A 16,719-nucleotide genomic window follows, 5' to 3' on the forward strand; every position below is an offset into this window, starting at 1 on the left:
CCAGAGATCTTATTGGGGTCAGCCATATAAAACTGGTTGGCTTTGGTTGCCCACATGGTGACCTCAGTCTCCAGCCCTTCCAGAGGTCAAGTTGATGCCCCATGTCCCAAGCTCCCACCGAAATCTCATTGTTAGATTATATGGTGTGTCCCAAGACCTCCAGGTAAACAAAGACACTTTTATCTTAGAGTTTACCTACTCACAGTCCAGAGCAAAGGCCAGACCACTATTTAGGTAAGGTTAATTCTTTACTATACAAGTTGTACCTATACAGCATGGTAAGCACTAGGCATATTTTACGTGTGTGGTAAATTTTTTTAATGACTGAACAATTGTCTAATCATATAGATATAACATTTTTATCTTATAATTGGTCATTATGTCCAAATATTTGCTATTAAAAGTCATGTTGTAATAAAACTCTAAAATTTAGACTAGAGTTTTTAAAGTGAGATTATTGGGTCAAAAGGCATGAATACTTTTAAGGCTTTTGGTTTATCTTGCCAAACTGTCTTCTGGGAGGGTTATAACAGTCCTGTCCCACTAGCATTTAGTGAGCATGCCCATCTCTCAACAGTCTCTCCAGGATTTGAATCTTTTTTTTGCTTTGTTTTCTAATCTGTGCCAGTTGATAGAGGAAAAGTTATTTTTATTACTCTTTTTTAAGATGGTTATATAAGCCACTTGTATTTCTTATAAGTTTTCTGTTTCTGTTCTTTGGTAATGTCTAAATTTTTTTTTCATAATGTGCTTTATAGAGTGTTTTATATTTAAAAATATTAACCTAATGTCTGTCAGAAATATTGAAATATTTCTCAGGTTTGTTTTAACTTAAATGTTTTTGTTATAGATGTTTTTAATGTAGTCATATTTATCTGTCTTTTCATTTATTTATCCAGTTACTTTCATTCTTTAAAATGCCTCCCCAAGACCAGTTATAAACAATAACCTATATTACCCTCTGGTTTAATTGTGGTTTCATTTTTTACCTTTAATTTTTTCATTTATCTGAAATTTAAGGGCATCCCTAGGGACAGTACATTAATCGCTTCCATTGCATTACATTCTTTTACTTTTTTCTGTTATAAATGGACTCTTTTACCTAGAAGGAAAATTATTGCTGTTAAACAGGAAATGTTTGATTTTTAATGTTTTTGTACAGTATTGTCTCACTGAATTTTCTTATTATTTTTACTTTGTCTATTGGTTTTCCTGGTTGTTCTAAAATCAAAATGTTTTCTTCTCTGCCCTCCACAGCATTGTTGTTTCTTTGTTTACGGACTTGCTGGACTAAATCTCTGAAGCCTGTCTCCCCAGCAATCTGAGGCTGCAGTTAACCTCTGCTCAATTTTTTTTTTTTTTTTTTTTTTTTTAGCCAGGCTTCCTAAGGGCCCATCCCTATGTCTGCATAGTTTAGTGTTCGGCCAAAGATTGGCCACCGATTGTGCTAATACACCTGGAGCTAATGAGGCCCCCCTCTGCTGTCGGGAGCACATCCACACTGTAGACTCTTTTCAAGTATGTCACTGCACAGCTGGGCCAGCTCTTTGAGCCAAGCAGGTGTGGGTGGCTGGAGCTGGTGAGGCCTCTGCTGTGGGTGCAGCATAACCTGGGATATAAGAAGAGCCCTTATGGCTCCCTCACCTCCTGAAATAATCTTTTAAAAACCTGGCCATCTGCCAGTCCATTGATTGCTCCAAACAGGCCTGCAGCCTCAGTTAATGAGCTGCCAGGTTCACCAGTTTAATGTTCTAGATCAAGTAAACCCCCTCATCAGTGTCAGGAAAGCTCTGGGTTCGGACAGCCTGACCCCCATTGTAAAGTGCGAACACAGAAGGCCACAGACTCTGCACTGCCCAAAGTTTACTAGTTAGCATGAAAAACACTTCTCAGTTTGTTGTGTGCCTCTGGTCAGATTCCACAGCATTGAAATGCTTGTTTTTTAACCATTTTGTTCAGCCATTTGCTTTTTGGGGAAAAGATCTGTCAACCTCATTCCATCATGTGGGAAGTCAGAATTTTAAGTGGTCTGGAGGTTTACATCAGCTTTCAGTAAACATTGTTAGTAGATTCTAAAAGCAAATATTTTAGATAAACTAACATATTTAGTATAGTATAAAATTTTACCTTTTAAAAGAAATACTATATACCAAAAGCATGAACTAGGGAGTATTTTGATGAGGCTTACTTAATAACACTAAACATTTAATAATTAACTCATTTTTAAGATATATGAAAAATAAAGTTAATATTTAAAGAATCTACATTAATGAAAACAATAAACTATAAATTTTAATGGGAAACATAAGAGAACACAGAAGTAAATGTAAAGGTAAACTTTATTCTTAGATAGGAGTAGTGACATTGTAAAGTGGCCAATTCCCATTAAATTAACCTATGAATTCAGTGCAATCCAGGTCAAACTCAACAACTGAGTACTTGGTTTTAATTTTTTAGTTGGTTTGGTTTGGTTTGATTTTCAGTGATAGTGCTCAGGGAAGACGTGGGTGCAGGCAGCAAGTGTACAGAAACTTGAAAAAGATTCTAAATTATATCTGGAAGAATAAACATAGGAGAGTAACCAAGAACATTCTGGAAAATACAAGTAATAAGAGGAACAATGAAGTAGTATACTGAGAAAGAACACTCCAAATATACATCCAAAGTATATATGTGCATTGGTATACAACAGGTATAATTTTAAATCAGTAGAAAAAAACAAACTATCAAATTACTTTTCAGGATTTCAGAAACCTAGAAGTCATTCTTGACATCTCTTTTATCCTCATATCCAATTAGTCACTAAGTCCTGTTAGTTCTACCTCATAAATGTTTCTCAAATCCTTCCTTTTTACCTCTGGTCCAGTATTGTCACTTGATCGGTCCACCATCATTTCTCACTTGTGTTACTAACAGTAGCCTGCTGGCTGATCTCCCTGCATCTGCTCTTGTCTTTTCTAATTCATTTTTCAAACAACAGCTAGAGTGACTTACAAACATGGAAAATGTGATCGAACTAGCCTCAGCCTGAGTACTCTGCTCCTGACCGTTCTTCCAGCTTTCAGCTGTACCGTTTCTCTCTGCAGCAAAGCATAGTAGCTAAGAATGCAGATTTGGAAGACTTACCTGCCCAGGTTCAAGTGCTGCTTCATCACTCTACAGCCGTGTGACCCTGAGCAAATTAGTTTGCTTTTCTTTGCACCAGTTCTTCATTTGTATAATGACAATGATAGAAATCTACCTCATTAGGTTATTTTGAGGATAAGTTAATATATTTAATTAGTTTCTCTTAGAATTGCTTAAAACATAAGCAGTGTATAAGTATTTGCTGTATATGTAGTTAATATTACTGCTTTCTACCCCACAGCCATACAGCAGCATGGTCTCTTGTACCTTCAGGCCTTTATACATGTCCTCTGTTTAGAATGTTTATTCCCACTTCTTATTTTCTTAATGTCTATTCAGACTGCAGGTCCTGGTTTAAACAGCATTTTTTCAAGGAAGCCTCACCTGAGCTGCTGAAGGAAACACCTGTATATGCTCCCATAGCTCTTAGTAGTTTTTCCCAGCACTTTCATGCTTATGAGTACTATTTATAATAACCTGTTCAATGCCCAGTTATCCTTCAGGAATAGAAAACTATGAATCCCCAATGCGTAATATAGTATCTGGCATAACAGGCATTCACTATATCCTTGTTGATAACTAATGGACTAACTAACTAAATACTGCTGAATGTATGTCTCAATTCTTATATCACAGTAAACTCCAGATAAAGATTTCAATGTCAAAAATCAAAGCATGAAAGTTTCTTTGTGACAAAGAGAATATGGGGCTCTTCTGCTAAGATGGCAGTGTAGGAAGATCCTGAACTTGTCTTCCCACAAACATACCAAATCTACAGCTACATACAGATCATTTCCCTCTGAAAAAAGATGAACTGCTTCTCAACAAGAAAGGATAAAAAAAAATCACATTGAGTCAGTAAAGAGAAGTAGAGACAGTCTCATCAAAAACCCCATATCAAGCACTCCTACCCCTGGAATCTGAACCAGAGAGACAAACCCTGAAAGAGTCTAGCTTAGAAAACCAGTGGGGCTGATGTCCAAGAGGTCCAAAGTACTGTACAATCCTGAGTGAGATTCCCCTTTTAAAGGGCTCATGTATGTCTGACTTTCCCCAAGACCCAGTGAAAAAACAGCAATTTGAAAAGCACCTAGACTAGATATGAAAAAATTTCATTTGCTAATCTAGAAGCATCTGCTGGAGGGGTGGGGGACAGTTAAAACTCTCCCTGAAGATAAAGTAACTGGCAGAAGCTGATTTTGTACTCTCTGTCTACCCTGCTAGTGTAAGCTCAACACCCCCTGCCGCCCACTGCTTTCCAAAGGCAGGTGGGGAGTGAGCAGTCACGGCACTATCCTGCTGACTGCTGCCTTGCTGAAGCTAGAGAGTGAGGGTGATTGTAGCACTCCCCTACTCCCTCCCTTGTTGGGGCAGGCCAGCACCAGCGGTCACAGCATTCTCTCACTCCCTCGCTAAAGTCAGCAAGCATGGGTGATGCCCACTCCTTGGCTGGGATTGGTGGATGCACGCAGTGGAGGCCTCCCCAACTCCCGGTCTAAAGCCAGCACACATGCACAGGCAAGGTGCTCTCCTGCTACATTCCTGAAGTCTGCAGGTGTGCAAAGTCAAGACATTCTCCCACTGCCTTTCTGAGGCTTGTGTGTGCACCCTCCCCTGTACTCTCTTCATCTGCCTAGCTAAAGCCAGAAGTTGCATGTAGCCCATGCAGGGGACCCCCTTTGATCACCTAGTCATGGAGACCAATGGCGCTGACTTTCCTGAGCTTCATGGGAAGGTTACAGACTGACAGACTGCCACCCCCAAGGTACTGCACAGACAGCAGACTGAAACACAGCTCTAGTCTTCCAGTGAAAAATGCCTTTAGCTTGGAACTTCAGCCTAAGGAAAAGGCTTCAGGTTTCTAATACATCTAGAGACTAAAGAGGTGCTCCGAGGTAATGGAAGCAGAGACACACCATCCTTTCCCCCGCCTTACCTCTTAAGAACTTATACACTTATCTGCAGCCCCAGTTTTTTCACCTATCACCCAGGAGACACTTCCAGATCTGGTCTGGGGGCCATCAGAGATATATGACTATAGCCCCACAGAATTGTACATATTTCCATATTTTAAAAGCTACTTCCTGAGAGTCCCTTCCCAATCAACCTGAAACTCAGTGCTGAATGAGATTCCTCCTCTTAGAACAGTGACAGATCTTGGCACACCCATCAAGAATAAATCAGGTAGTTTAGCAAAATCACAAAGGTTTGAAAGACAACCGAGAACTGGGGCAAGGTTGAATCAGAAGATTCAGCGCCTACACAAGGCCACTCCTTTAAAAACTAAGAGGTAACTGCTTCACCTAAATATGGTAGTATACAGACTCAAGCAAAATAAGAAAACAGAGATATATGTTCCAAGTGAACGAACGTGACAAACCTCTGAAAAAGACCTTAATGATACACAGATAAGTATTCTTTGTGATAAAGAATTTGAAGTAATGTTCATGAAGATGCTCACTGAACTTGGGATTACAGTGAGAACTCCAACAAAGAGACATAAAAAATAAGAAAGTACCAAAGAGAAGTCACAAAGCTGAAGAATACAATACCTGAACTGAAAATACACCAATGGTGTTCAGCAGTGGATTAGATGAAGCAAAAGAACAGATCATCAAAGTGGAAGACAGGGCAGTGGACCTCACCCAAACAGAGCAGAAAAAAGAAAAAAGAAATCTAAAAAGTGAAGGCAACTCAAGGGACCTATGAGATCGTCAGTCAGAATAACATTTTCATTATAGGGGTCCCAGAAAGAGAAGAGGGAGAGTAAAGGGCAGAAGAATTATTTGAAGAAATAATAGCTAAAAATTTATCTAACCTAGGGTAACAAAACAGACATCCAGGTTCAGGAAGCACAGAGAGTTCCAAATGAAATGAACCCAAAGAGATCCACAGCAAGATTCATCATAACTACAGAGCCAAAAGCTAAAGGTAAAGAGAGAATCTTAAAAGCAAGAGAAAATACAACAAATGCTACATACAGCAAAACCACGTAAGACTAATGAGATTTCTCAGCAGAAATGTTGCAGGCCAGAACAGTGCCTTGACATATTCAAAGTGATAAAAAGAAAAAAATTTCCAGCCAAGAATACTCTTAGCAAGGTTATCATTCAGAATTTAAGGAGAGAAAGAGTATTCCAGACAAGCAAAAGCTAATGGAGTTTGTCACTAACTAAACCAGCCTAACAAAAATATTAAAGGGATCTCTTTAAGCTGAAAAGAAATGGCATTCATTAAAAATAAAAAAATTAGAAAATTAAAATCTCACTGAAAAGGTAAATATGTAGTAATTTTAGTAAAGGTAAAGCACTTATAATCTACTATGAAGGTTAAAAGACAAAAGTAATAAAATAAATAAAACTACAATAGTTAAGGTATACATAAAGACAAAGATAAAATGTGACATCAAAAACATAAAACATGGGGAGTAATAAAAATGTAGTTTTGGAATGTGTTCAAATTTAAGTTGCTATCAACTTATAATACAGTGTTATATATGTTTGAATCTCACTGTAATATCACCACAAAAACTAAGACTAAATAGATTTTTTTTAATGAGAAAGGAATCTAAACATAACACTAAAGAAAGTCACCAAACCGCAAAGGAAGAGAGCAAGAGAAAGGCAGAAAGGAGCTGCATGAGCAGCCAGAAAACTGCACAAGGTGGCAGTAAGTAAATACCTGTCAATACTTGTATTAAATGTAAATGGACTCAATTTTCCCATCAAAAGACAGAGTGGCTAAATGGATTTAAAAGCAATAAATCTCTATAATCTATATACTGCCTATAAGAGACTCATTACAGTACAGATTTAAGGACACACAAACTGTAAGAGAAGGGCTGGAAAGTGATGTTTCATGCAAAGGGGCCCAAAAAGAATGCTGCTGTAGCTATATTCATATCAGACAAAATAGACTTTAAAACAAAGACTAAGATAAAAGACAAAGATGGGTACTACACAATGATAAAGAGTCAGTCCAGCAAGAAAATATGTAACATATATATATACACACACACACTCAGCATAGGAGTACCAAAATACATAAAGCAGATATTAACAGACCTAAAGGGAGAAAAAGCAATGCAATAAGAATAGGGGACTTTAACACCAACTCACATCAATGGATAGCTCATCCAGACAAAAAAATAATAAACAGCCTTAAATGACATATTAGACCAGATGGACTTAATAGATGTATGTAGAACTTCCATCTAAAACCAGGATACACATTCTTCTCAAACATGTGGAACATTCTCCAGGATAGATCGCATGAGGCCACAAAACAAGTCTCAGTAAATTCAAGAAGATTGGATTCATATCAATCATCTTTCCAACCACGGTGATAGGAAGCAAGAAACAAGAAAACTGGAGAAACTACAAATACGTATAGTTTTTTTTTAAGTCATGTTACTGAACAACATAGTGTCATAGAAGAAATCAAAGAAAAAAATCATAAAATACCTAGAAACAAATGAAAACAGAGGTACAACATAACCAAAATCTATGAAATGCAGCAAAGGCATATCTAAGACAGAGGCTCATAGTGATACAGGCCTACCTCAAGAAGCAAGAGAAATCTCCACCAATTCAACTTTACAGCTAAAGAAACTAAAAAAAAAGAACCAAGTCCAGAGTTAATGGAAGGAAATAAAGATCAAAGTGGAAATTAATGAAATAGAGACTAAAAAGACAATACAAAAGATCAGTAAAACTAAAAAATGGTTCTTTGAAAAGCTAAACAAAATTAATAAGCCTTGGGAATAAAAGAGAGGACTCAAATAGAACTGAAAGAAAAATTACTCCAGGATTACAAAGGATTGTATTACACAATGAACAGTTAGTTATACACCAACAAATGGGACAATCTAGAATAAAAGGGTTAAATTCTTAGAAACATACTGTCTTCCAAGACTGAATTATGAAGAAATAGGAAATCTGAATAGACTAATTACTAGTAAAGAGATTGAGTCAGTAATCAAAAACCTCAGAGCAAATGAAAAGTCCAGAATCAGCTTCCCTGGTGAATTCTACCAGACATTCAAAGGAGGGTCTAGTAACCTATCTCTCTCAAACACTTCGAAAAAACTGAAGAGAAGGGAATGATGCCAAGTTAATTTTATAAGACCAGCATTATTACTCTGATACCAAACCAGATGATGGCACCACAAAAAAAATTACAGGCCAATATCCCTGATGAACATAGGTGCAAAAATCCTCCACAAAATATTAGCAAACCAAATTAAACAATACATGAAAAACAATACACCATCATCAGTGGGATTTATTCCAGAGATGCAAGGACATCTGCACATCAGAGTGATACATCACATTAACAAAATGAAAGATAAAAAATCATATGATCATCTCAATAGACATAGAAAAAGCATTTGGCAAATTCAACATCCATATTTATTATAAAAGCTCTCAATAAAATGGGTAGAGAGGAAACATACATACTTCAACATAATAAAGGCCATATATTGACAAGCCCACAGTAAACATCATACGCAACAGGTAAGATCCGGAATGAGACAAGGATGTCCATTCTCACTACTCTTACTGAATGAAGTATTGGAAGTCCTAGGCAAACCAACTAGGGAAAAAAAAGGAATAAAATGCATCCAAGTTTCAGAAAGTAGTAAATCTGTTTCTATTGGCAAATGACATGGTACTGTACATATAGAACACTCTAAAGACTCCACCAAAAAACCGTTAGAGGTTCCACAAAAATTAAAAATGAACTACTGTATGATCCAGTAATTCCACTTCTAGGTATTTACCCAAAGAACACAAAAATACTAACTTTTCGATAAGTGCACCCGCATATTCAGTAGACAAGATATGGAAGTGTCTGTTGATAGGTAAATGTATAAAGAAGATGTCATATATACACAATGGAATATTACTTGCTGTGAAAAAGAATGAAAATTTGCCATTCGCAGCAACATACATGGACCTAGAAGGTATTTTCAGACAGAAAGAAAGTGTATGATTTTACTTATATGTGGAATCTTAAAAAAAAATGGAAATAGACTCATAAAGACAGAACTGTATATGGTGTGTTGCCATAGAGGATATGGATTGGGGAATGGGTGAAATAGGTGGAGGATACTTAGGTATAAAATTCCAATTACAAAATAAACAAGTCATGGGGATGAAAAGTACAGTATAGGGAATATAGTCAATATTGTAATAATTGTATGGTGATAGATGGTAACTACACTGTACCCATGAACATTTCTTAATGTGTCTAATTGTCAAATTACTACGTTGCACACCTGAAACCAGTATAATATTGTATGTCAAGTATACTTCAATTAAAAAAATATTTTAACGTTTGTTTATCAAAGGACAATGCCATAAAGTGATAAAACAAACTCAGAATGGGAGAAGATATTTGCATAATCCTTATAGGGGTCTAATACTAGGATATATAAAGAATGCCTAGAACTCAGTAAGAAAAGACAACCCAACTGGGCAGAGCAGCTTGAATAGACATTTTCCCAAAGAAGATATACAAATAGCCAACAAGCATGTGAAAAGATGCTCAGCATCTGTAATCATGAGGGGAATGCAAATTAAAACCAGAATGAGATGTCACAGTACACCTCTGAGTGACTAAAAGGCTAACAGTACCGAGTGACTGCAAGGGTGCAGAGAAACTAGAGCACTCATCCATTCCGGTAGGAATGTAAAAGGATACTGGGCTCTGCTGAAACAGTAAGCGTACTCCTGGCATCCATCCCAGAGAAATGAAAAACTATGTTCACACAAAAACCTGTCCATGAATAGTTTTAGCAGGTTTATTTGTAATAGCCAAAAACTGGAAACAACCCAGGTGTCCTTCAGCAGGTAAACTATAGTGACCCATACATTGAAATGCTAATCTGCAATAAAAAGGAACGAACTATTGATACAGCAACAAACTGGATTGATATCTAGGGAATTACACTGAATGAAAAGTGCCAGTGCCACAAAATTACATGCTGTATGATTCTTCTTATCTAACACTCGGAGATGACACAATTACAGAAAAGGAGTTGATTCATGGTTGCCAGAGGTCAGAGAGAAGGTGGGGGCAGGAGGGAACTCAGTGTAGCTGGAAGAGCATCAAGAAGGACCCCTGCATTGGAGGAAATGTTCTATATGTTGGCAATATGGGTGGTAACATTGTGTTCTGCAAGATGTCAGCCTTGGAGGAAGCTGAGTAAATGTTACAAGAGATGGTTCTGTATTCTTACAGTTGCATGTGCATCTATGATTACCTCAAAATACAAAAAATTTAAAGTATTCTTGGGGATACACATTTGTTTCTTGGATTATGTGTTCTTCTACACTGTGCCTATTGTATCTTTTGCCTGATTTGCTTTTTTCTACCTCTTGCTACAGTGCCTTTGTGTAGCTGTTATGCCATTTCTTGTGCTCATACTCTTGGTCTGTCCAGGTCTTCTCTTTGCCCTGCTGGAGCATAAATGAAATTTTCCTTAGTACTCTTCCAACCTTACCTGGAACTAATTCATCTTTTTTCCTTCTGAGTTGTAGATGCTCCATTCTGATCCACTGTTCTTTAGAGGAAAGAGGAAAGGGCTAAACACAGCCCTTACTGGAAGACCTATTCTGTTCACTCTTCTGTGATCCCATTAAATGTTCTAGACCACAGACCACCCCACCCCTCCAAGGTGTATCCCACTCTGTGGGCTTCTCATTATCCCCTCAATATAACATTGTGCCCTGAAAGATTCTAGGTAGGCCTTGGAAAAACCCTCACTGTCTCTGCATACGTCCCATCGGGCTGTAAAGGATCTTCTGAGATTTCCCATGACTTGCCCCAGGGCTGTCTTCTCACCCACTTAGTCTACTTGTCACTAAATTGAAGGTTTTACTCAAGTTCTAATAGTGGCATAATCTCACCTGCTAATGCTATATTTTAGATATAAAGGGTTGGGGTAGGATGAGGAGACATGCTAGGCCATCCAATACCTCAGTCTAGTTTCTTTAACCAGTGTTTTTCAAAATATTTGGTTTATATTTATACTCCATTTTGTTGCTTAATTGCTGCTGATAATCTTTTTAGCCATTCTGTTACTATTTTTATTGTTACTTTATTTGAAGGAGGAAGAATCTGAATCTGCTTTATCCATTAATGGAATTCTCACCTATTAATTTTATAATTAGGAGAAGCAAGTGTTTTCGAGTAGTTCTAACATTCAGCAGAAGCTCAAAGACTTTCCTGCTTTTGATTTTCTCAGTCCTGCTTCATTGGAAAATGCTGAGAGATCATAACATTATTGTGATAAAATAATTATATGAAATAAATAACATTTATTTCACCATTCTAAGCTCTCTTTTTGGCCTAAGATTCTTTCTACTGCTGAAGTTTACCTTGAGTATATGGAGTATTTTAGCCCTCATTATTTTTCTCCTGCTTGAGCAAGGGTGATTGTAGCATAGTGTTAATGCAAAGTAACAGAATGGTTACATCTCTTTTCTCCACCTTTATTCTTGTTAAAGAATCTTTTATGAATATGTCCTAGGAGTTCCAGGCTGCAGGATCCATTTTTAGTTATTATAATTACTTGAAGTTAATTGTGTCATTTTTTTAATAGAAATCAACAGTGAAAGAACCTGAAATTAATACAACCCTTCAGATACGTTTCTTTGGAAAAAGAGGAGAAAAAAAACTTCATTACAGAGAATTTCGAAGGTAAAATACAAGTATTTATGTTCATTTAAAGATTTTTTTTAAGTAAGAAATGAAGGAACAATGGACTATTTTCATTTAACTGCAGACCGTAAAACTACATACTATATGTGCATCTATGTACTGTTTATCTCTGAGAACAAAACCTATGAAATGTAAAGTTTACTATGCTCAAAAATATATCTAACATGTTATGAGAATATCTGTTTTATAGAATACAGTAATTATTTTAGTAACTTAATGTTTGCAACTAAAAGAGACATTCCCTTGCATCAGTTTATTCTTAATACAAAACAAACCAGCCGAACTTGAATTAAAACAATGACCAGTTATTATTTCCATGAGTCTTTGGGTCATTTGGGTGGTTCTCCTAAACCCAGTGATTATTAAGTAGATAAAATAATATATATGAGTGCAAGAGAAAACATGGCAAATTCAGAAACTGTAAGTTCAATGTGACTTAAGGAGAAATTTAAAGGGGGGACTGGCAAGAGAGGAAGGTGAAAAGGTAAACAGGCCAAATTCTGAAGGCTTTTTGTGCTGGGATGAGAACACTATGAGCCACTGAAGGTTTTTAAGCAGGAGAGTAAGTTGATTGGCAGGTTTGGCAGATTGGCTGAGGAAATCACACAGGGCAAAATCTGTTAAGAGGCCACTGCATCACTGGAGGAGGGCTGATGGTGATTAGGCTGAGGTGGTGGCAGTGGGAACAGAAAGGAGTGGGAGAATCCAAGGAGTTATTTAAGGAAAGGGAATTAATACTGGTGACTGATTGGGAGGGAGGGAGGGAAAGAGAAATCAAAGATAATGCCTGGTATTTATTTACTTAGCACAAGTAAGAACCAATTTAGGTAAGAAAATTGTAAGTGCTGCTTAGACATTGTTAGTGAGAGCAGAAGGCAGGCTGCAGTGGGCTGCGGGCGCAGTGAGGGGTGAGTAGAGAAGGAAGCACAGATAACTCGTTGAAGAAGACAAACCCCAAGAGAGGAAGAGCAGAGCCAGTGGCGGGAAGGGAGTCGGGGAGTGTCCCCACATGTTTAATGAGGATGCAAAGAGGAAAGACCAAATGTGAGGGGAATGGGAAGGGCCGGAGGAACAAGGGCCCTGAGGAGGAGCAAATGCAGGAATACAGACGGGATGCAGAATGCAGGGAGGTGTGTCAGCCATCGACGGGGAAGGGACTCCTTCCTTGAGATGAGAGTTGGGGGAAAGAAATGGGTGTAGGCGCTGGCACATTTCTGGAGTGGTAGCAAGAAAATGAGAGAATTTCCTAAATAATGATTTCTAGTTTCTCTGAGAGGTTGGGGCAAGCAGTCTGTTAAAGACAGATAGAAAGCCAGTAAGATAAGACTTGTAGAGTGTATAAGGGGTTGAAATAGCCACTGTATAAAATTAAGAAGAGAGCTCTCTGTGCTGGCAGAAGGGTGTCCGGAAGGGTTGGCGGTGTAGCCATGGCTTTGTGCTGGTACTCCGGTGTGCAGTTACTGTACAGTCGTCTTCAAGCCAGGGGTGCTTAGGATGTAGTCGGGATGTCGGCAAGAAAGCAGCGAAAGCAATTAAGAGTAGTCTGGGCTTACAAAAGGACAGAGAGTAAAAGAAAGGGACTGTACATCTTTGTGCCACCACAGCTGCTCTCTGTGGAGCACTTACGCTGTGCCTGGCATTTGTGTAAGTATTTTACGTACATCAGAGAGTAGTCTTCCCTTTTTTTAACTAGGATTTGACAAGATTAAGAGACTTAGTCTAGGGTCATACACCTTAGAGACCAAAGAGGCAGGGATGGGACCCAGGTCTGTCTCACGTGGTTCATGTGGTCACAGAGCTTCTGTGGGAGTTGGTCCCCCAGTTCCCTGGTCGGCGTTTGGGCGCACTGAATCGGCGTTCAGGAAGCTGGCACTGCTCCAGGGACAAGGACAGACATACTAAGTAGGTACTACCACGTATCAAGACAAACTTACCTTCTAATGAGAGAGCATGTAGATTAATTTGTTGTTTGTTTGGGGATCTTGTACTTTTACAACTACACAAGATTTTCCAACTGAAATATACTTAGCCATGTAAATAAAAACTATAGTGTAATTTAAGATCTGTCTTCTGGAATTTTGGTGTTTGCCCATTCTTATGAAATCAACAGGTAATTTAATTGTGAAAATTCAGTATTTTATCTGTGTCTATCCATAGTTCAGGAAAGAAAATATTGGTGCTCGGGCTCCTTAGGCGGCTGCCGGTGGCCTTTGCAGCCCCTGCATCCGCACCTGCGTCTGTAACGTTTTCCCGTCTTCTTTTCCCTCTGCTCCCCTACTTTTGGGGGCTTTTCCTTCTTCATGTCTCCTCCCTTCTGTTAAACTCTTGATGGGTAGCCTTAAAATAGTGACCACAAATAATCCCAAATTTATCTCCAGTGTGGTATATTTTATCTCATTTTCTATTCCAGTAACTTTTTAAACTAAAAATAACTCCGTGACTTGAGATGTAGTAAAGAAATGGTTAGGGAGGGAATAAAATTGGTCTCAAGGTTGCTCACCAGGCAGAATTAGAATGATGTTGATACTGATGTACTTTTCTTGTTACTGAAGCAAAATTGGTATGTAACATGATATCAAGTTCTGGTATAAAACTTAATAATTTGATTATTGTACACCACAAAGTGATCACAGGTCTAGTTGGCAACCATCACCATTCCACTGACCACCCTTACATCCCCCCGCCCACCTTTTGGGCCCCTTCCACTTTGAACCACCTCTCTGTTCTCTGTATCTATGAGTTTGGTTTGGTTTGGTTGGTTTTTTAGATTCCGTATATAAATGAAGTCATGGTACTTATCATTGTCTGACTGTAATTTTACTTCACATAATAGCCTCAAGTTCCACCCTAGTTGTCACAAATGGCCTATTTCCTTCTTTTTTATGGCTGAGTAGTATTGCATTGAATATATCTACCACATCTTCTTACCAATCATCCATGGATGCACACTTTAGATGTTTCATATCCTGGCTATTTTAAGTAATCCTGCAGTGAACATCGGGGTGCATATATCTTTTCAAATAAGTGTTTTTATTTATGTCAGGTAAATATCCAGAGGCAGAATTGCTGGATCATATGGTAGCTCTGTTTTAATGTTTTGAGAAACTTCCATTCTGTTTTCCACAGTGGCTGCACCAATTTCTATTCCTGCCAACACTGTACAAAGTGTGAGGTGATATCTCATTGTGGTTTTGATCTGCATTTCTCTGATAATTTAGTAATGTTGAGCATTTCCTGTACCTGTTGCCCATCTTTGTGTCTTCTTTGGGAAAGTATCTATTTAGATCCTCAGGCCATTTTTTAAAGATTGGTTGGGGTCTTTTTTATTTGTTTTGTTTTGTTTTTAGTTGTATGAGTCCTTCATATATTTTGGATATTAACCCCTAATCGTATGTATGATTTGCAAACATTTTCTCCCATTCAGTAGGTTGCATTCTCATTTTGTTGTCAGTTTCCTTGCTGTACAGAGCTTTTTAGTTTGATGTAGTCCCACTTATTTATTTTTTCTTTTGTTGCCTTTGGAGTCTGATCCAAAACTTCAATGCCAGGACTAATGTCAAGTAGCTTAGCATCTGTTTTCTTCCAAGAGTTTTATGGTTTCACATCTGACATTAAGTCTTTAACCCATTTTGAGTAAATTTTTGTTTATGGTATAAGGTAATAGTCTAATTTCATTTTTTGTGTGTAGCTGTCCAGTATTCCTAACACCATTTACTGAGGAGCGTGTCCTTTCTCCACCATGTATTCTTGGCTCCTTTGCCATAAATTAGCTGCATATACATGTGGGTTTATTTCTAGGTTCTCTATTCTGTTGTATTGACCTGTGTATCAGTTTTTTTATGCCTATACTATACTGTTTGATTATTATATATTTTAGTATAGTTTGAAATGTTTTTATGCCCTTAACCATACTGTTCGACTATTCTAGCTTTTAGTATAGTTTGAAATCAGAGTATAATACCTGTAACCTTGTTCTTTCTCAAGATTGCTTTGGCACTTTGGGGTCTTAGGTGGCTATACAAAAATTTTTAAACTATTCGTTCTAGGTCTGTAAAAAATGCTGTGGGGATTTTGATAGGGATTGCATTGAATCTGTAGTGTGAGTAGTTAGAGGCATTTTAATTTTAACAATATTAGTTCTTCCAATCCATGGTCACAGACTATCTTTCCATTTATTTGTGTCTTCCTCAGTTTTTCTTACCAGTTCCTTACAATTTTCAGTGTACAGGTTGTTCACCTCCTTTGCTAAATGTGTACCTCGTTATTTTATTCTTTTCAATGCAGTTGTACATGGGATTGTTTTCTTAATCTCTTTCTGGTAGGTCATTAGTAGTATCTAGAAAATGCAACAAATTGATGTATATTGATTTTTGTTTCCTGCTAGTTTACTGAATTCATTCATTCTAACAGTTTTTTAGGTGGAGTCTTTAGGGTGCTTTATATATAATATGTCATCTGCAAATAATGAAAGTTTTACTTCTTTTCATATTTGGATGCCATTTATTCCTTTTTATTGCCCAGTTCGATCAAGGATTTTTATATTATATTGCATTAAAATAGCAACAGTGGTCATCCTTGTCTTGTTCCTTTTCCCTATTGAGTATGATGTTAGCTGTGGGCTTGTTATATGTGGCCTTTGTTATGCTGAGTTACCTTCCCTCTACACCCATTTTGTTGAGTGTTTCTCATAAATGGATACTGAACTTTGTCAGATGCTTTTTCTGCATCTGTTGAGATAATCCTATGATTTTTATCCACTGTGTTGATATTATGTATCTCATTGATTGATATGCAGATGTTGAAACATCCTTTGATCATGGTACATTATCCTTTTATTGTTAAATTTGGTTTGTTAATATTTTGTTG

The 16,719-nt window shown here is 37.5% G+C and overlaps 1 protein-coding gene across 3 annotated transcripts in view; it reads left to right on the plus strand.

Moving 5' to 3' along the window:
• Positions 1-16,719, plus strand: part of MICU2 (mitochondrial calcium uptake 2) — a 137,614-nt gene that overhangs the window by 101,350 nt on the left and 19,545 nt on the right. For all 3 annotated transcript variants that reach the window (XM_037001915.2, XM_037001914.2, XM_073226497.1), the window contains one exon: positions 11,735-11,832. In XM_037001915.2, the coding sequence (XP_036857810.2) occupies positions 11,735-11,832 (98 nt within the window). The remainder of the gene's footprint in view (positions 1-11,734; positions 11,833-16,719) is intronic.

This window comes from Manis javanica, chromosome 1 (assembly GCF_040802235.1).
Source record: "Manis javanica isolate MJ-LG chromosome 1, MJ_LKY, whole genome shotgun sequence".
NCBI lineage: Eukaryota > Metazoa > Chordata > Mammalia > Pholidota > Manidae > Manis > Manis javanica.